At 42.6% G+C, this 21449-nt stretch overlaps 1 protein-coding gene across 6 annotated transcripts in view; it reads left to right on the plus strand.

Annotated features, from left to right (window-relative positions):
* EBF2 (EBF transcription factor 2) overlaps positions 1 to 21449 on the plus strand; it is a 130446-nt gene that overhangs the window by 7724 nt on the left and 101273 nt on the right. For 5 of the 6 annotated variants that reach the window (XM_058820350.1, XM_058820349.1, XM_058820352.1 and 2 more), the window contains exon 6: positions 2525 to 2593. The exons of the other annotated variant lie outside the window; for it this stretch is intronic. In XM_058820350.1, coding sequence (XP_058676333.1) covers positions 2525 to 2593 — 69 coding nt within the window. The remainder of the gene's footprint in view (positions 1 to 2524; positions 2594 to 21449) is intronic. 6 annotated transcript variants of the gene reach the window in all.

Consider the following 21449-nt stretch of genomic DNA (forward strand, 5'->3'; position numbering starts at 1 on the left):
ATGTTGGTGAAGTTATGCCAATAATTTGCTTGAAGAGAATATTGAAGGCTTGATCCTGGACCACCAGCGTTTGGGGGTTTTGGCTTGGACTGAAATTGGAACCAGCCAATTCTGTTACAGACAGCACTTGTGAAACCAACCAAGTGGAAATGTTACTGCTTGGATATGGGGTGAAACCCTTGGAAATGGGGATTTAAAGATTTAAGAGGTATTTTTGCTATAATGTTGGGCTGAAACATCCTCAGTCCCACTCTGATTTATGTGCAAACAGTAATTCCTTCACTGGAATTACTCTTCTCCCTCATCAAGATTTTTTTTCATATATTTGGGCTCAGAAAATACTACAGTCAAAGGGGAAAAAGTCTATCACTTACAAAGATCTTTCCCCAGCTGTGATAGGCACGTAGATATCAGTGAAATATTTGGAGAACTTCAGCTGCAAGCCACAGTTTTAGAGGGAAAATGTTTGAATATTACAAACACAAAGTTCAGAACTGCAATAATAGTGGAAATAGAAATAAAACAAGATGCACTTGCTTCTGAACCCAGCCACATTGTGCTCAGTCTCACAGAATTCATCCTAAAATGCTCTGTCAAGAAGTGCCACCATCCCTGGAATCACTACAGATTTTCTTTTTTTCTTTTTTTTTTTTTTTTTTTTTTTGCTTTATTATAACAGCCTGTAAAGCAGCAAAGATTTTATTCCAAATGTTATTTTCCATGTGTTGCTATACTGGACATGTCAAAGTACATCCCAAACTGATGTTCCTTTGAGGGGATTTTCTGCTTTTTTCGGGGGGTTTATTATAATTTTCTCCTTTAGAAAGCATTCCCATCTTGGCTCCTGGTACGAAAATAGTCCATTCTTTCTAAACTCTGGTTAGGCACTGAAATCCATAAAAGATGCACTTAAAATAAAGTTGGGAGAGGGAGGGAGAGTGATGTTGTGTGCTGGTGTGAATTACCAGAGCTGCACTGAAGTCGATGGAGCCATGACAATTTACAGCAGCTACAGGGACTGCCCCAGGGATTTTTAAATATTTAGTGTATCCTTTTATTTTAAAAGGAGTAGCATCAATGAATAAGTGCAGGTTTGAGGCAAGGGGAATTTAGGAATGTTGAAACAGTTAGAGCTGTTATTCAAATAGATCTGCTCCTTCCAGATCATGTGGATGGGCAATTTCAGCCCCAGAGCAGGAACTACCTGGAAACTGGAGGAAATGTTGGGATTTTTCATAGCTGAAAGAGGGTTTTTGGTGTAAATGCTCATTTTAGGCATTTATAATTAAATATTAAGCATATAAAGAAAAAAATCCCCACTTTAATATTTTATTGTGCCTTTAATGAATTAAAGTATTTTATTTATTTTTTATTTTAGTATTTATTTATTTATTTACTTAAAAAAATCTTATTGTGCTTGGAATTGCTCCCCAGCTGGGAAGCTCTGACACTCAGAATGCTTGAGAATTTTGCAGATGCATTCAGCACCCCTGTACAAAAACCCACCAAAATTTCTTCATCCCATGTGTGTAAATTTGAACAGAAACCTCTGCAAAATATGGAAAATATCTTCTAGAAAAGCATCTGATCTGGTGACTTTTGAGGGATGTGGGACTTCTGATAGAGACTTTTTAAACTTTTGGGTACGTCCATCCGCCCTGTCCCATGTTGGCTTTGACTGGAACAAAAAACCTGAGCATGAAAACAGCTTAAATCTTCTCTGTTGCTTCAGATTATTAAAAGTGAGGATTTCAGAGCAAGGACTGTTTTTAAAGTCTGTTTAACTCCCGGTACTCAGCTACTGTGTGTGCAGGAGCATCACCCATGTCAGTGATTATATCAATGGAAATAATGAGCTGTCGATTGATTATAATTTTTTTTATTATTTATTATAATTAATATTACCACTGAATGTGTATAAATTAATACTTAGTCTTAAGGGTTTATCACTGAAGCAATTGCAAAGGGATTGCAAAAGCCAACCTGAAAAACATCTCTTCAGATCCTTTGTAGCATCTAAATATGTTCAGTTTCTGGCTTTTCATGGAGTGCTGAAGTTTTCAGTAACCATATAAAACTTAGATATTTAATAATAAAAAAAATACAGTAATATAAAAAATATTATTGGAATATACCAAACCATTAGGTTGCTTGTAGTCAGTTCTAACACCTTTTGATGGACTTTTAACTGCACATAACCCATTTGGTTCTGCCTGTTAATGACATCTGTTAATCACTTATTAGACCTTTATGAATATCACCTCAGTCTCAAGTGTGGCCATACTGCTGCTCATTTTTGGCTGGGTAATTCAGAATAGTTTACAGGGAGCTAAGTGCCAAACTCCAGCTTGAACCAGCCAGGACTTGGGCACCCAATTCCCTTAATTTTCCCTTCTGGAAAGCAGAAATTTTACGCTTCCAGGCATATATCGAGTGCCGAAGGTTTTCCGCCAGACTTTGAGCTGGTTCTTTGCCCTCATCTGTCCCACTGGTTCTTTAATTTTGCTTTTCTTTCCCTCTCCAGTCGGTGCTGTGAGAAGAAAAGCTGTGGCAACAGAAATGAGACTCCATCTGACCCTGTGATCATTGACAGGTAGGAGATGAATTCCCATTTTCCTGCAAAAGCATCCCAAAATTATTGGTTTTCACTTTGAATCATCAGAGATTGTTTCTCACTGGTTATTTGTTGATGTCTGCCATTTGGGGACCTTGACAAAATTTATGTTTATTTTTAAAATGAAATTCTGTTTTTATTGTGACCAAATATTCCATGTGTGCACCTGGAACATTCTCTCCTCACCAGGGATGGGATCCAACTGGATTACTGAGACAGATAAAGCTTTGAGCAGCCTGGCAGCTTCACTAATGTTCTTTAACAAAAGAGCAATATTTTTGTAGAAATGTGGGGGGAAAGGGAGGGGTAGAAAGGCAAAAATGCAACATTAAATCTGACAGGTTTGGGATTGTGAGCAATTTTATGTAGAACAGCTTTGTGTTTTACTCAGTTTCAGTTCCAGGTTTAGGTTCTTTTGCTAGTTTTTAGGTCAATAACATAAATGGGGAGAACTGCAGTTTGTTAAAGCATGAAGTGGCACTGTAAAAATTGTGTATATTTGGGGGAGCTTAAAAAACTTCCTTGTGGAACTCACTGACATGGAAGGGTTTGAAATCTGGAGTTCAGCAAGGCTCAGACAGGGAAAATAAAACCAGGCAGAGCTGCTTCAGAACGGAGCACACAAACAAGGGCTCCAGAAGGGGAACAGTAAATAAGGAGAAGCCAACAAGAAAATGTTTTCCCCCAGATTATTCTGTAGTAACTGTTAAAGGGTTCCTTTTCCCTGAAGCAGATGCTACAAGAGAGCTGGTGGTGGAGTGGATTGATTTTAGAGCCAGTTTTTGTGCCTGCCTGTGTCTGGCCTGTTCTGTCTCCTCCCTAATAAGCTTTATTTGTCACAGTATTTCTGGTGGACTTGTTTTGGCATTCAGAGCAGTGAAGCTAGTTTGAATAAAGATCTGCCATAATTTCCTTTTTTTTATAATCACAGAGTTAATCTAAATAATTTTGGAACTCTGATGAGGCGATGGGTTCTCCTTCTCCCTCTACCCCATAGTTTTGCCTTTTAATTCTGTGCTCACAAGCTGTGGCAATCCACAGAGCAATCCAGAGCAATGAACTGGGCTCTTTGGGGAGCAGAAGTCCTGGATGTGCCATCTTGACCTTTCCTATGAAATTTAAAGCTTATTTTTGGCTGTGTTGATGCTTGGTATGAATGTGCGTTTGGGAACTTTCCAGCCTCAAGTCTGAGTTTTCTGGGAAGCAGCTCAGGATGGAAGGCCCTGGATTGAGACCTTGACAGGGACAGTTCCTGCCCCAGCTGAATTTGTAAACCCAAGCCAGCTGCTTATCCTCATGCAAAGTGAAGATTCTGATGTGTCCTGGGGGGTTTTGGGATCTGCTGATGTAAAATGGAATGGAAGCTCTGAGAAAGGACAGGATTTTTCTTTCTAACAACTATGTGTAAAATGTGCATCACAAATCACCTGTTGTGTTCAGTGAGTCCCAACCTTTTCTACTTTGTTCTAAGACCTCTCCTAACTTTGTCTAGACCTCTCCTAATTTGTTCTGAGCCCAGAACCTTTTTCCTGCCTGCCCTGCTAACAGCAATAGACATTCTCTTGGCACGGAAGCATCCTCCAGGCTCAGTCTGGCAGTTCCTTTTTGTGTGTGGGTTCTTCCCTTTCTCTGTGTGTGTGTCCATTCCAGGTGAACTCCAGAGCTCAGTGAGGGTAGATGTGGGAGATAAGTCAGGGGTGCAGCCTGATAAAGCTGCTCCATTCAGTTAAAGGCAGTCACTTTTTAAATCAGATTTAGGCTGCAGAGAGAAGAATTTATCCCAGCTCTGCCCTGCTGTCTGGAGGAGGCTTGGCTTGCTGAAAGAAGCAAAACTCAAACCTAAATATTTTTCTTTTTTCTACCACTGACTGGTGGTGCAGCATCAAGAGAGCGACTCCTCCTTCTGGCAGAGTTACTTCTGCACAGTTATTTCTGTTCTGCCTCCTCACCTGTGGGATCTCAGCACCTCAGGACTGATGTGCAGAGTGACCGAGACCACCCTTGGGGGGCTCGGGAGTCCTGGAATGCTGCCAGAAGTGTCTGGTGGCTGCACTTTGATCCTACACAGGAGACGACACCTGTATGAGGACTGGGAAGGTTTCACTGGGTGAATGGTGAAGGGATAAGTTAGTTAAAGTGTAAAACACAGGGTTTAGGATTTTGGTACAGGGGGGTCTAAAGAAGTAAGATGGAGGAATTGGGGCGTGTCCTGTTCTTCTTCTTCTTCTTCTTGGCCTCCATCTTCTGTGGTGATGGTGGCACTTTGGGATTGGTTATTACTAAAGGTGCACCGGTTAATAAGGGTAGAAGGTATTGGAGAAAAATTATAAATATTGTACACGTAACTTCGGGTATAAAGATAAGTGACCGCCCGGGGGCTTGTGCAGTGTGCCCATGGCTGACTTGCTGTGCAGACCTCTGTCGGGCTGAAAGAAAATCTTTTAGATAAACAATTAATAAACACCGAGACAAGATCAGAAGTCTCTCCTCGTCCTTTGAAGCGCCGGGCTCTTCAAGGCCATCCCTGGGCCTTTCCAGGCCACCTAAACAGCACCAGAAAACTTACAAGCCTAAACAGCCGAGAAACCGAGCAAGTGGCATCCCTGAGCTATCTCCGGTCATAAATCAGAGAAAAGAGAAACACCGAAAACTTACACTCACCCAGCGGAGCAGGGCCTGAGGAGTGAGGGATAATCCTGCGAGCCACATCTCCATCAACACATGCAGTGCAAATAAAGCAGCAGAGCTGTGCTGTGCCTGCCTGTGCACAGAGACACCCTTGGCTCCTCTCTCATCCTCACCAACCTGCACAGCACCAAAGCACAGCGGAGCTGCGCACTCCACTCCTCTGAATGCACCCTGTGGGGTCATTTTTTATTGTCTTTCAAACAAGGAGAGTCCTGTGTGCTCTGGACCTGCTGGACAGCAGCTTAGATTTATTTAGAGGGTCTTTCTAGAGCTTCTTGAAAGGAAAACACCTCTGCCTAGGGACTTGGCAGCAGGTGGAATGTAATTTCTGAAGTGCACCTTGCAGCCATGTGGATCGATAAATATGGTGATATTTTCAGCTCAGTGATGCCTTCATGGTGGGTTGCTGTTAATGTAAAGTGAACTACAGGTTTTCTTTAAATAGTGATTGAAATACAGGTGTTTTTCCCTGGTGTGAAATCATAGGTCAGTGTAAAAATATGCCACGTACCAACCTGGCTGTGGCATTGTCTCATGTCTCAGGAGAAGGGAAAAAAGGAAAATGGAGAGAGGAGAATTGCAAAAACATCTTTGTTTTCTACAGAGCTCTGCCTAAGCAGTGTGGGCAAAGTGAATCAGAATTTCCATGGAATAAAATTCCAGAATCTTTGAGATTAGAAAAGTCCCTAAGATCACTGGGTTCAACTGTAACACCATCACCAATATAGTGATTTCCCCTTTATTTGTTTCTCTCCCCACTTTTTTACCTGCTGTGTGCTGGAGGGAGACACAATTCCCTGGTGTTCACCAAATCCTGGGGACTTGTAACCCTGTTTGAAAAGCAAGAAATAGTTTAGTGGGAAAAAAATGTCAGCCCCGTTGTTGTTGTTGTTGGGTTTTTTCTCCTCCTTGAAAGAATTCCAAAAGTTCTGATGCTGAATAAAACATTTTTGCAGTGACCTTTGCTCTGGGGACTGGATTTAGATCCGAAGGCCCTTGCAGTTATTTTTCCACTCCCTCTTGGAAATGAGAATGTTTCCATACGAAAGGGAACTTCTCTGCTGAAATGCAGCGTGTGCCCTCTCCTGCTGGCAGAGGTGTGCAGGATACATTGGAATATTTTGGTTCCTGTGATGTTCTGAGCCAGAATTCCGGTGTAACTCTGGACAGAATTGGATTTCAGAGCGATGCCTCTGATTTAACAGGGATGGCACAGCTCAGGTCCTGCAGCGCTGCTGGGAATTCCACAGGAGCACAGGGCTGGAGGGACCTGGGATTGCATTTTTAATCCAGAAGCACTTGCATTCCAAGGTTTTGGACAACATGAGCCAGAATCAGTTCTCAAAATGTCACAGCAAGCTTTAACTTTGTGTGCACAACCAGAATTAGTGAGAGCTAAGTTGGTTCTGGTGTTCCTGTGGTGGATTCATCCTGGATTTCTCCTTGCCTTTGGAACTTGGTATCTGTGGAATTGGTTGGTTTAAGAGACATCAAATATGTAAATATTATCTTTTTCCCTCCTTCTCTCATGGCTGAAGTGCTGGTTCTTGATGTTCCTGGTAGTTCCTTGAAATTGGAGAGTGAATTTTGTGTTTCCTTTATGGAAATTACAGGCAGGGACATGAGATGCGGGTGCTGGGGAACTTTTGTGTGGAAGGGTGGATGGAAGCTCATTCCTTTGAAGATGGCACTGCCAACTGAAAACTGTATTTTGTTACACCTGTGCTAGAATTACTCAGTTTGTTGCCTTTCCTACCCTGTTTATGCTAATAAAAAGAACCTTGGTATGAGGATTAAGAGGTCGTGGAAGAGGCAAATTAATTTAATTAATCATTTTACTGCAGATTTTCTCTCTCATTGTAGGTGAGTTGTGTAATTTTGGATATAAATTCGTCAAATGGCAATGACCTTTTAATTTTTTGTTAGTTTTCTTTGTGTTCTTGAAGATTCAAACTCTTTAGAGGAGGTTGTGTACTTGTTACTCTTAATGCTTTGCTGAGTTTACTTAAGCTGTGGTTCAATTGAAGCCTCTGTGGTACAGGGGAGAATTGGTGTGAGATTTTTAGATGAAAATTTTGATTTTTTGGTTTTTTACCTTTCCCCTCCCCTTTCCTAATAGAGAGAACCAGTGAAAAGAAATTTACATGTAATCCAAATGAAACATCTTAAACGGTCAAAAGAAAATTTCACGTCGTTCAAATGAATATCTTAATTCAATTAAAAATGCAGTGTCACTAGGGTGGGACAGAATTTTTTTTGTTCCTAGAAGGGAAACTTGTCAGAACAGCAGGAAAAGCTGGGAGCACAAACCCTGTGCTGTTTGTGGCTGCTGCCTCCACGGTCCTGTGCTCCCTTTGGGCCCATGGAATGAGGTCTTTCAGCTCAGGTTCTTTTAGAATCTGAGACATTGGGTCCAATTCCTTCTGCTTTTAACTAAACTCCTTTTCCTAAACCGTTCCTGATTGTCCTGGGAAGGGTCTGGTGTGTGTTGCACGTTTTATTAATTTATTTATAGTGATTGTTGCTGGGTAGTGAATGGAGGGGACTGGAGGGGATGGTTGGGATGGAGAGCAGTGCCCAGCATCTCCAGCTGGGTCAGCACCCAGTGGCACCAGCTCAGCCCTGGGCACCCTGCTTTGGGGGATGCTGAAGGGCACCATGGAGCAGCTGCTGCAAGAGAAAAAATGAGGCTTTTGTAGCTGTTCTTTAACAAAAAGCCAAGGCCTGAGCACAGCTGGTGACTTGTAAGCCTCTCTGGAAGGCGCAGAGGAGCCTGGATGACATCCCTGTGCCATGGGGGTCCATCCCTCCACGTGGAATTGAAGTTTCCATCCCTGCTGGTGCCCTGCCCTCCCTGCTGCAGGGACCGAGGGCTGAGCTCTCCCACAGGCACTAAAAGTCCCTTCAGGGTTAATAGGGATGGGCTTTACATCTCCTCTGTGTGTGTCTGTGCGTGTGTGTGTCCCTCCCTGCCGCCCCACCTCCCTCCCTGCCCACTGCCCTCTGCCTAAAATCCCCAAAAGAACACATAGATGAATTTTCATTTTGAAGGCGCTAACTTCAGATAAGTGCAGAGTTCTGATTGGGATTTTTTTATCTTTTTTTCTTTCTTTTCTCTCCATCTCAGCCACCTGAAAAGGACTTTATCCCTTACACCTCCCTTTAGGTGATTCCAAAACCCACTGGGTAACACAAGGATATTTCCTCATGCTCAGAGGCAGAACAGCAGGGCTGGAGAGGCCTGGATCAAATTCCCACTGGCAGTGGGTTGTCCTGTCACCTTTAGTGACATAAGTCTGTGCCTCAGTTTCCCCCTTAATACAAAGCATTAGCAACTACCTGGCTGTGGAAAGCGGTTTCAGATCCCTGAATAGGAGTTTTTGGGGTTTGTTTTTCACATTCCTGGTGCCAGGAGGATTGAATCTGCATGCAGAGTTGGATTGTTCCTGTTCTGCCCTGCTCTCTGTGGCCCCTGTGAGTCTGCCAAGGCAGAAGGGATGTCTGGGGTCTGTTGCTGCTGTGGGGTGAAAGCAGGAGCTCTTCCCTGCCTGCCCCAGTGCCCCCTTCCAAGCCCCCAAAACCCACAATGATCTCTCCCGTTGTCCTAGGGAGTCAAAGTCCTTTGTTCACTGCTAAACCCTGCTCTCCTGCAAGGAGCTGCTGTTGTGCCATCTGTCTCTTTATGAATTTTTTAGTAGACTGGATGTTTGTGGGGAGTCAGTAACTTCAAATTGCACTATCCCAGCCATTTGACAAGTGGTTCTCTTAGTGCCTAATTTGTTTGTTTCTTTTTATTTTCTCCTTTCTTTCAGACAAAAAGAAAATTCTTTACTAGTTTGCTGTCCAAAACATCTTGAAATCTTTGATGTGTGCAAACACTTAAAGCTTGTAAACAGACTAAACTAGAGAGTAGCTTGTGTCATTTAATCTTTTTCATTTAATGTTGACAGACAACAGATTTTCCAGCAAGCTGGTGAGTCAGAAGAAGCTTAAATATCTTTCTGAGTGTGCTGGAAAAATGAAGAATGGACTGGTTGGGTCCGTGGAAGTCCTGGGTTCTGCTCCTTTCTTCCCATCACAGTCCCTTTATTTTTGTAGCCATTCACAGGGTCTGTGTTTAGCTATAAACTATGTATGTGATTTTCTGACTTTGCCTGATAACACAAAGACACAGCTGCCGAGGACTGACGTGTGGAAATACTCAGGATTAGTGCAATTTGTAAAGTTTCTCTCCCCCCAGCACTGTTGGTTGCTGCTGCCTGGGCTGGAGGTGCTGCTGCTTCTGGAATGGAGCAAGAAATGAGATGGGTTTAAATCACTGCTGGTTTCAAGCATGGATTGTTGGGGAATTAAACAGAGCTGGAACCTTATTTCCACCTGTTTCCACTTCTGTTTTGTGCAGATTTTCTCCTGGCCATGCGCTGTCACTGTGAGCATCTCTGCCCTCAAACAGAGAGATGCCTTTTAGGATGTGTGGGAGTGCCCACCAATACTGATCACTTCAGTTCCATTAAATCTGTAACAACAACACTCAGCTCATGTCCTCATCTGAGAACTGTGAGGAAAACATGGCTGAGCCTAAGCAAGGGCACCTTATATAATTTATAAAATAAAATCTAACTATTTTTGCTACTGCCTGGAAACCTTAAGAAAATAAGTCCAATGAAGACAAGACCCAAAGGATTTTTAGCAGTTTTTTAGCAGTTCTGCATAAATCAGATAAAATTCCCTGATGCTCTAGAGCACCCTGGACACAAGCATGGATGGATTCCAGTCTTGTTAGATCAGTTGAGATAAAAATGTTGATGGTGCTGGGGCTAAATCCTGCATGAGCAATGCAAAGATGGGAGTAAAGCTTACACATGGTGTGGGAGATCCTTGTTTATTTCTAGATTGAGGCTTTTCCCTGTAAATAGGGAGAATTTGGTGCAGTTTGTGCTCATAAACAGTGAATGAGGAGGTTAAGGGGCTGCTGACCTCAGAAGGACAGAGAGCAGAGTAAGGAGCCATTGGAATCAATGAGGTTGGAAGTAGTGGAAAGGGGAATGGAGAACAAGTTTCCCATGGACTGAAGCACCTCTGGGAATAGAAGTTGAGGATAAATTCACTGTGCAAACAGCACAGAAGAAATTCAGGTTATGTAGAGCAGCAGTGTGTGACATGGGATCTGCACAGCTCCACTCCTTGGCTCTGTGTTTGCCTGGCTCCATCTGCACTCATCAATAAAAATGCCAATATTTCAGAGTATTTGCATCCTAATGAAAGCATCCTCTGGGTATTTATGACCTGAAATACTCTTCTCACTTTTGCACTCCTCTTGGCCTTTGTCTGGACCTGGTTTTATGGACTTGTCACTTCATCTGCCCTAAGCTTGTTAGTTACTGCCTCTGGCTTTCCTTTTGAACCTTTTGTTTTTCTCTTCATCCCTTCCCTGTGTGTTCCTTTCACCATCTGTTTCTGGTGGGATCTCCCATATTTTCTGCCCTGTAAACATCCCAGGGTTTCAGCCTCTCTGAAGGTGATTTCTTCACCTCAAAGTTCTCCCAATTAATGTGTTTCTGCTTTCAGATGGGAGATGAAACAATTTGTCCTGCTTGGGACATCACCCCAAATCCTTGTGAAGAAAAGATTGAGACTGAAAGTACAAAATGTGCATCTGAAGCTTAAATCAGTTGGAGATGTGATTTCAAAGCTGTGTTTTGCCCAAGATGATGTAGGAGACAGGATGTAGGACACATTCCACACGAAGGAGTGGAACCCAAGTCCTGTATTCCAGGCTGGATCATGTCCTGGAACAGCATTTCCCCCTGCAGCTGGGACTCACATTCCCATCTTTCTCCCTGCTTTGGATCCTTAATGTGCTGCTGCCATCTGAGCCATCCTTCTTTTTACTCCTTATTATTTTTTCCTTTTTCTCCCCATCTCCTCTGCTACTTTTCCTCACAAATAAATGCTAATGTCTCCATGGGCATCCCACTTACAGCTCCACATTTGGTGGCTTTTCCTCCAAGTGGAGTCCATCCAGCCTGTGAATTGTATTGGATCAGCGAGCCCATAATGAGGCTTCTGAGTCCAAACAGTGCAAGTCTGCTGGGATTTTATTGTTCATAAAGCTCCTTCCCTGGGGAGTGATAGAGCCATTAGGTGTGTGCTGTGTTTAATATTTGGTCATGACAGGAAGCAATAATTTTCTATCTTTTACTGTGGCTCCTGAGTTGTTTTTAAGCAGTCAGCTTGTTCAGTTTCAGTGGCTGCCAACCCATTAGGCAAACAGCTCTTCCCTCCATGGGTTTGTGTCTTCCTACAAAGGCTTGTTTCAAGGAAATAAAATAAAATCAATAAAATCAAATCATTAGGCAAACAGCTCTTCCCTCCATGAGTTTGTGTCTTCCTACAAAGGCTTGTTTCAAGGAAATAAAATAAAATCAAGTGGCAACTGGTTGCTCTGTGGTGGCTTTTAATCCCTTGCCCTTCTCAGTGGCTATCACTGACAGGGGTTAACATAAGGCTGTTTTCACCAAAAAATAGCATTTTTCATGCTGAATGAGATTAAAAAAAAAAAAATCAAAATTATTCCAGCAGAGAACAACCACCAAAGCTCCCATGTGCATGGTGTACTGTGGGTTTGGGTATTTATCTTGTGCAAATCCATTATTTATTTCAGTGGAAGCAGCAGGAAGGTTGTATTTAAGTATTCCAGGAGTGGTTTTATCTCTATATAAACAGAAAAAAAAATGAAAACAATAGTTTTGGGTGTAGCCTGTAGGAAGCTTCTCCTCTGACTGTCCTTCCCTTGCATTCCCAATGCTTCTCTCAAAGAACCAGGCAACTTTCTCCATGGAATGTGAGAGGAATTCTGCACATTCTGTACTTTTCAGCTTGATTATTGCAGGTGTTCCCTTGCTCTCTGCTTAGGTCTCTTCTTTTGCTCCAGGGGAAAAGTTTTCCACTTCTTCATTTCCCCTCTGGGTCCTCGTCTTGGCTCTCTGCAGCTCAGTGGGAGAGGTGTGTATCAGAAAGGGAAAAAGGAATTGTCTGGCTCTGTGTCCCAGAGCTGTCGTGAGGGCACAGCAGCACCAGGTGGGTTTGCATCAACCAGGAACACTCAGGTTCTTTTTCCAAACCAAACCTGAGAGGAACATCCTGGAGTGTTTGGGAAGGGTTGAGGGCAATTCCAGAGGCGCTTAAAGCATTAAAAACAGCACACAACAAACACATGAAACCAGCTCATGGCATAAAGAAATTAAAGCTGAGTGCTGATGTCTTACAAATCATATTTAATTAATTTTTAAGAGGTGTGCTTAGGTTTTCCTACCATAAAAAGTTAATTTAAATGGATCCTGGTTCAGCAAAGCAATTAACACTTTGTATTATCTAGCATCAACACCAAGAAGGGTGTGTGTAAATAGTTTAAATGAAGTAAGTCTTGAAAAGAAAAGTGAAACTGAAAAGATTGATATGAGGGGTCCTACTTTCTTTCACAGTCACAACATTTCTGTAAGAAAATTCAGATCTTGAAGGTGCCTTTTTTGAAAAGATGAAACTTGAGGTTCTTGTGTTTGGATGACTCTAAACCACAAAATGCAGTTTTGGGTGGCTGATAAAGCTGAGTTCTGCCTCCTACACCCACCTACCTTTAGTTTTTACTGTGGAGGTGATCTTGGAATTGATGGCTGCTAGAAAGTTTCCTGGGTCTTCAAACTTGCATGTGCTGGATTGTAACCTGGATTAGGAGTGCTTCAATATACATTGTAATTTGCATTAGGAGTGCTTGCATTTGGTTTTCCAAATCTTTACTCTCTTTGGGAATGTGGGTGCTCAGGGCCTGGAGGAAAAGTAACCACAACTTTTCCAGCTGAATCCCTGCCAGTATAAATCCTTCCCTTTGATGCTGACAAAATATCTGCTCAGTCAAAATTCCTCTGCTAAAGAGGGGAGAAAAAGCTGTACAGTGTTGTGTCAGTGTCACTTGGTCACAGAACCTCAAAAAAACCCCCCATCCTCTGGGATGTTTTGGATGTTTTGTTTTTTTTCCCCCTTTCCTCATTATCTGAAACATTTCCCAGCATTCCTTCAGGGACATCTGGTTCTCTCTTTTTCCAGCTTTCCTTTGGTGCCTTCAAAAGTGTCACTGTCAGTTCTTTCTCTTCAGCCAAGCAGCATAGGCAGGACACTGGTTCTGTCCAGCAATTTATCTATATATAAATTTATAAATAAAATGTAGCTGCCCTCCAGAAGCAGAGACTGAAACCATTGCTGGGATGGGAGTGTGTACCCCTTGGGTTTTATTTTTACAGACAAATAGATACATTTATAATATAATATTTTATACAGATATATTATATATTATATATTATATATTATATATTATATATTATATATTATATATTATATATTATATATTATATATTGATATAATATATAAATATATTGATATATAATATAGTATGTAGTATATAGTATAATATTTATATATACCAACAATACAATAGATTTTAAATAGTTACCTTATACATTACGTGGTGTTATTATTATATATTACATTATTAGATATTATATTTTTTACAGACAAATATAACGTCTTCATGAAGTTCAGTTTTTCTGCACTCATAAATTGATGGCTCCTTAGAATAATAAAATATCATCATAGAGTTCAGGATTGTACTGGATATGTCCAAGAGGATTTAATATAGAGTTACTTCTTTTGTCCTAATTCTAGCATCCTGTAACCCCTGAATGAGTTTTTATGAGGAATATTCCTGTACTTCAGATCTTTGGTGTGTGAAAGATTTCCCTTTCATATTGCTGCAGCTGCAGGAGGGTGTGAGGTTTGATCTTTCTGCAAGCTTTAATAAGAGTGTTAACAATAATAATAACAATCATCATAATAATTCTTCTCTGTATCTTCCGTGTACTTTACTTTTCTCTCTATCTGAGAAACCCAGAGCTGTTTCAGAGCTGTTTTGGGGCAGTGCAAGCACTGGCAGAGCAGCACAGGGTGTTTTTCAGCACGCCAGCTCCATATCCCAGTATAAGCCTGCAGCACAACTGAGCTCATTCCAGGTACCAAACCTCCAGGATTGTACCAAAACCCCCAGGAATTTGCTCAGGTCATGATTTGAGCCTCTCTGCCACCACCACCTCCTCCCCCACACACAATATTTCAGGTCCTTCATGCCCCTGAACAGTGAAGTTCAGTCAAGACACGACTGGATTTGAGTTTCAGCCCCTTCCCCTCCGAGATATGGAGCTGAACTTGGAAAATTCCCTGAGCCAGTTTCTCCCTGCAGCTGCTGGGGAGCACTGAAGGGCAGGAGTGTGCAGCAGGGAGGGAGCCTGGCAGCTCCCTGTGGGTAATGGGCTGGTGTGTCCACTGGCAATGGCAATGGGAATGGCAATGGGAATGGCAGCTCCAGGAGGGAGGGATGGCTCTGGATAATGGGCTGGTGTGTCCACCCAGGGCAATGGCAATGGGAATGGGAATGGTAGCTCCAGGAGGGAGGGATGGCTCTGGATAATGGGCTGGTGTGTCCACCCAGGGCAATGGCAATGGGAAGTGGTGCCCACTCCTTTCTTCTGCCACCCGTGGTATGTCAAGTCCCCTGGATGCAAAGGGCAGACAGCTGCCAGTGACATAAATCTTCAGTTTTCCGTGTTAAGGATTCATCCCCCTTTGTCCCCACAGGTCTGTGTGAGATATTTCATCCCTGCCATGATCCCTGTCCCTCTGACGCAGGGTGATGGCAGCACATCCTCTACGTGTGTGCAGACCCACCTTGGAGCAGCACATTGTCCCTTTCTTGCATTTCCTAGACACTTTCTTGTCTCTTTCTTGCATTTCCTAGTGTAAAAATGTCCCTTTCTGAAGGTTTGGTGCCGTTGCAGATGTTTTTTATTGAGATTTCTGTGTTTGGGTGGGGGAAAGGGCTCTGCACTCTCACGCTCTGTGTGTCTGTGTCACTGACGTTGGCTGTCACCTTGTGCAGGTTGGTTTTTCCTCTGGAGGAACTGTCAGGAGATGAAGGGTTGTATTCCCACCTCTGCCTGAGCCCCATCCTGTGCCTGCTGTCAGAGGAATATTGGAAGTCCTATTGTCTGTATGAACTTTGTTTTGTGCTGTCTCCTGCAGAAAAGGGTCTGATGTAAAACTATTTAATGGAGAATCAGTCTGGAGACAGCTGCAGAGCACTGTGCTGCAGGAATATTCTGTAATACAACATTTAAAAGGAGAGTGTAGTTAGTTAGTGACAAAAATATCAAGATCCAGTTTTTATGCTGTGGGTCCTCTGCACTTCATTGGCTGCATTAAAAGCCTCACATTTGGCTCTTGCCTATATTAATTTAAATACCTCTTTTAGGCTCCTCATATTTTAGGGCTGTCTAGGACAACTGTCCCATTTTTCTTGTGTTCCAGCTATTCTTTCTCTATTCTTTCTCTCTGGGAAACTCTGGAGTGCAGGGGGTTTGTGCTGTGCCTAAGGAATTGGGATCCTGCTCTACACTGAGTCTGTGGCTGTTTCCTAAACAATGCAATAATTTCAACTTGCCCCTAATAGTGATTACTGCTATACATGGAAATGTGTTTGTTTATTAAATGGATTCAAACAAAATGCTTATTTTCTCCCCACACCACAGCTGTTTGAACCATTGTGTGTAAAGTAATTCATAAAACTGAATAACTATTTAAATATTTTGGTAGTTTTTTAAAAATTGTATTCTAGAATTCTTCATAATTTTTTTTTTTGATAACTGGCAAAATATTTCAGTAGGTTTTGTCACTTGTTGAAACTCTTTGAAAATAAGAAATTTTTCTTTATAAAATCTGGCTCTATACTCAGCATGCTCATGTAGCATTCTAATTGTTTCACCAAGATAAAGTAATCTCAGATTAAAAAGTAGGGATAAAATCCTTAATGAAAATTATTCTACTCTTCTGCCCCAAATAATCCTTGCTAACGATGTGGTCTCCTGTTTCCAGACTGCTGGTTCTAATTGATGCAATTTGATCTGATCTGTTTGCTGGGCACTGAGTGGCAACTGGAACATGAGATGGGTTTTGAAGGGTCGGTGTGAAAACAATTTACTGCCATGGTGGTGTCATTGCAGGGCTCCTGGCTGTGGAGGGAATTCCTATTGTGGGCAGACACAGAAACTGGCTTTTAGTCCATTTTTGTTTGGGCCAGGTCTCATATCCCCAAATATTTGCAGTAGCATCATTGCAGAGGGCCCAGGTGGGACACCTGAGTGTTCTCCAGCACTCAGGGCTTCTGTGGGATCAGCGATTCTGTATCACCCCCATAATTCACACAGAAAACTTCCCCTTGTCTTGCTGTATAAAAAATCCTCCTCCCTTCTCCCAGTGAAAATTTCCCCAGTCTGCTCCACAGCCCCATCTCTGTCTCCTGAGCCATGCTTTCTGCTGGAGTTCACCATTGTTTTGCCAGCCCACCCCTCACAAAGCAGAGGTCACATCCACATGACCTCCTTGCTGCTACGAGGAGGCTGCTAAATAATTCACGTGGCCAACTTGATTTCGGGGTCCACATTTGTTTTTTCCACTCTCCTAATCAAGATGCTCATTTAATTCTATTCCAGCACCTGTTCAGCAATTAACACCCTACAATTTGCATCTTACCCTGACATTTGCTATCTTTCCAATTAGTTTTTATATCAGTATAATTAGGTAGGGTTATTACAGTGCATCAAGCAGGGTCGAGGATATTCCCAAGCCTTTAAGCTCTTTCCCAGATTTGTTTAGGGAAGCCACTAAGGGTAAATGGTTGATTAGGATCACTGTTTTTCTTCTTCATTCAGATCAGGCGAAAACTGTTTCCCCATGTGGCCCATGAAAGATCAGGGAAATATGTCAGTCTGTAAGAACTAATATTATGTAGTTATTGACTTTTTGGGTGAATTTACAGGGGATTAGGAGTAAGGGTCAGGCTGTGCAGTCCCTTGCAGCACTGTTCACCAGTAGCCTTCACTATGCTCTTGCTTTATGTTAAGCTGAGCAATTTGCAACAATAATTTTAATTTTTAAAATCTTTTTTGTTTTATTGAGTTGACATGTGGGTGGGTGAAAAATCCAAATTAGAGGGTGACCTGACCATATTGAACACTTGGCTTAATTGGTAAAGACTCTGGGAGTGAAATGACTACTCCTAACACCTTTTAATTTAAATTTCACAGAAGGAAGCTCTTGCTGTTCAGCTGTGATTGGTTTGGGTTGTGGGCTCCTCGAGTCAAAAATAGTCCTGCAGCCAGTGTGGCAGGACAGTGGACCTTCCTAAACTTGCTGAACTCTAGCTGGTCCCTCCTCAGTACCCAGTGCTGACAGAAGTGTGTGTGTGGCAGTGGGACATGGGGACATCTATAGTACAGATCAGAGGGGAGAGCATTTTTTTCTTATCTCACACCACCCAGCTCTGCACATTCTCCTTTTTTTAAGGTTCAGTTTGAAATCATCTCCCTGCAGCCCCCAAATTCCCCTGCATGTCTCTTCATTCTGGAGATGCACACAAAGGCTGGTGTTATCAACAGGCAGCATTGCCTGTGGCAAGATTGCAGTGAAGAGTGGGATTGGAGGAAGATTCACATTGTGCTGGGGAAAGTGAAGAGCTGGATAAAAAAACCAAAACTGCCACATTTCATGTCTGAATCTTGGTATTTTTCTGAGATATTCTGCAATGCACCTTAATGATGCTCTCCAGGCCTTGGCAGGGCCCTGCTGGGACCCCAAAGGAGGGATCAACCCAAATTCCCCTGCCTGGGGAGAAGCAGAGCTCCCCTGTGCTGTGTTGGTGCAAGGAGTTCTAATGTTTGTAAGGCTGCAATAGATTCACCCTTGCCCAATTTAATATTATTTACTATAATGAGCTTCATCTCTCCCCATTCTGTTGGGGTTTTTAATCTCCAGTTGCCTTATCTTGGTATCTGAACAGGCTTAGAAAAATAGTGGGGTGAAATACCCTGGGGGATTGGGGCAGCAAGGAAGAAGTGAGAGGTGGTTTCATGGAGTGGGAGAAAGGGGTTGGATGTAAAGAAGGCAAAGTAGGACACAGAGATGATGGAATTCACCTCCTGTGCCAGTGCCAGAACTAGCCTGGCCCGTCTCCCTCCTCAGTCTGTGAGAGCAGAATCTGACCCCAAACCCCAAAATATTCCCATTTATTGCTTGGAAATTTGAATCAGACTGTACCGGTAGAAGTTATCTCCTCAAATTATTAGAGCTAAAGAGGAGAGCAATAAAAAAAAAAAAAAAAAAAAGGAACAAATTTTTGTGAGGGTGAAAGCTCCACTTGGGGAGAGCAGAATTGACAGAGGCCCCTCAGTGGATGCTGTGCCCAGCAGATTTCAGAGCTCCTGCTGTGAGCAGGCAGAGCTGCCTACCTATGCTGACAGGAACTGTGGGCTGTCCTTTTCCCAAGGTTTTGTCTCAGCCTGGAGCCTTGCTCTTGGGCTGAGCTGGGTAAGAATGGCCCCTTTATACATTGAGTCCTACACATGAATGGCTGTAAATGTGCTCTGAGAAATGGGGACAGACAATTTGTATAAATGTGACTTAGAAGGAGGAAGAGTCTATATTAAGGGGACTTTTAATGAGATTTTTCAAGCTCCTCTGCTTAGCTGGATGCTCATCTAAGCTAAACCCTGAGCAGCAGCAGTTTTCCCTGATGTTTCCCCCTGTATCTTCTGTTGAAACCTGGAGCCTCGTGTGCTGGGTAGGTGGGTGGAGGAGAAAGTCACCAAACAATTCCATTTACCATAACCATGCCCTGTGTTGTGCAGGATGATGCCATTATCTGATCAGCTTGTCTGCACTGCCATCTCACACTTCATCTTTTGCCCTGAATGGGGTTTCAACTTGGAATGCAGATGCACTTTGTCACTGGTGGTAACACAGAGCCTGGTTGCTGTGGCCCAGCAAGGCTTTGTAGCCATCCATCATTTGAGAGTTCTAAAAGGCTTAGGAACTCCTAAAGGAGTGGCAGGAGGTCTTCTTACAGTGACATCAGGACAGGTTCAGCACTGAAGGGCTGGATTTTACCACTCTGGTGGCAGACTGTGTCTTAACCAGCAGTTGGAAACCTTCTCTGAAGCTCACCTGCTTATTCACCAAGGTCTTGGCCTTCAAAACTTGAATCTTTAGCTCTCCCATTGCTATTTAGACCAGATATGCCATGCTGCCTAGGAGTTTAAAGCAGTAATTAGAATCCAAATCTACTGGCTGGCTTGGAAAAATCAGCCTAAAGGCAGCAGCTGATGTTATAGAAATTGCTGGCTCCTGAGAACTTTTGAAAATGAAGCCCTCTCCAGCATATTGCTTTTGAATTTAAGGATTCTGTTCTAGATCATTATATCTAATGTACATAACATGAGTGTTCCAGGAGAGAGAATGAGCTGCACCTTTTATCAGGGTCCAAAGAGAAAATTTAACCTGCAGTGTCCACAATGTGCTTGCGGTGTCCTTCTCTGTGAGTCCTCCAGTTTTGGACGGCTTTGTGAGTGGAATCAGAGTGATAAAATTTGGGTCTTTTCCATTTGGATTAGGTCATCCTGTGCACTCCCTGGTGTGGTCCTGCTCAAGAATCTCTTGCTGTATTTTATTAATAATCTCCTGCTTGGAGAGTTGCTTCCCTGAAGGCAGGGGTCCAGCATTGGTGGGAGTTACATCCACTGGCCCAGGGACGTGGCAGACCCTTGATGTGCTGTACCCAGGAACAGGAGAAGAAAGAGCTCAATGAAGTAAATGAATAATCACATTAATGATGTTTGCTAAATCTCTCATCCAGTGCACCAGCCAGTGTAATTGCTTCAGAGCTTTGTGTGAAAGCCAGCAGGCTGATGGAGAAATATAAACAAAATTATTCCCTTCCCTTTACCCCAAACAAGGATTTAGCCATTAATAACGTCTCTTTGTTTCCTAAAAACCTAAAAATAGAAGCATGATGTGTGAGCAGGCAAGGTTTGTGTGTGTAATCAGTACTGGCTGCACTGCCACCTGTATTGAATTTCCTCTGTTTAGGGGGATCTTCCAGGGCTTTTGCAGTTGTCTTCATAGAAATGAAGTTTCTCTGCATGAACATCTGAATATTTGTGTTTGAGAACCAGCAGTGATCAATTTTGAGCTGTTTTTCCAACCCCAGATTTATCAGTATATTCTTAAACAGAAACAATGCAAAACTCTGCAAATCCCTTTTTAATCTTTAAAAGCAAATTTGGGGGAAACAATAATAATAATAATAAAGGCTTACATGTTCAGTGTTGAAAGCCAAGTTTAAAATAAGATAGGAATCCTACAGGTTAGGTACCATCAGTAGGGTGTTTGACTTCTCAGTTTTCCTCCTGTAAATCTCCTTGGGTGAGCTCAGTGCTTGTAAGTTGTCAGGTACAGAAGGAGGTGGCTGCTGTTTGGAAATAAATAAATTTGTAGGATGAAAAGTCACACAAAATATTTGGGAGTTCTGCAGCTGACACTGGGGGCAGCTGCCTGGATTTCCTCCTCAAGGTGTTGCTGTGTTATTTTGGGGGATTGTAAGAGCCGAAATGAGGGATGCAGGACTCCAGGCGGCTCTTCAAACTGCGGATTATTGTATACAGAATGCAGTCCATTGTATACAAAAGGCAGTTTATTGTATACAAGATGCAGTTTATTGTATACAGAATGTAGTTTATTGTATCCAAAATGCACTTTATTACCTCCAAGGTGTCGCAGCAGCCCAGGGCTGTGGGTGACAGAGCTGTGCCCACAGCTGTCAGCTCCAGCTGCAGGCAGGCCTGGAGACCCTTTGGTTTCGGTTACATTGCATTATTTACTTTTCTTTTGGTTACAATGCATTATTTACTTTTCTTTGCTGAGCATCTTCATACAGCAGAACCAATCTATACCTTAACTATTATCTATAGCCTATCATAACTGCTATGATTACCATATTCATGTTACTGTTCTCCAATCACTAAAAGTTAGTACATCACATTTTAAGCTAGAAGTTGTTTTTCAGTTTTCTTGTAGTGGAAAATTCTGAGACTTTTTTCTACTTGCTACATTTGCTGACTTGTTTGCCTGTGCTCTCTTTCTGCTTGGTAAAAGCATCTTGTTTGGGGTGGGTTTATCCTTTGCTCTAAGCCATAAAAACCCTTCTAACTC

Source organism: Ammospiza caudacuta, chromosome 26 (genome assembly GCF_027887145.1).
Source record: "Ammospiza caudacuta isolate bAmmCau1 chromosome 26, bAmmCau1.pri, whole genome shotgun sequence".
Classification (NCBI taxonomy): domain Eukaryota; kingdom Metazoa; phylum Chordata; class Aves; order Passeriformes; family Passerellidae; genus Ammospiza; species Ammospiza caudacuta.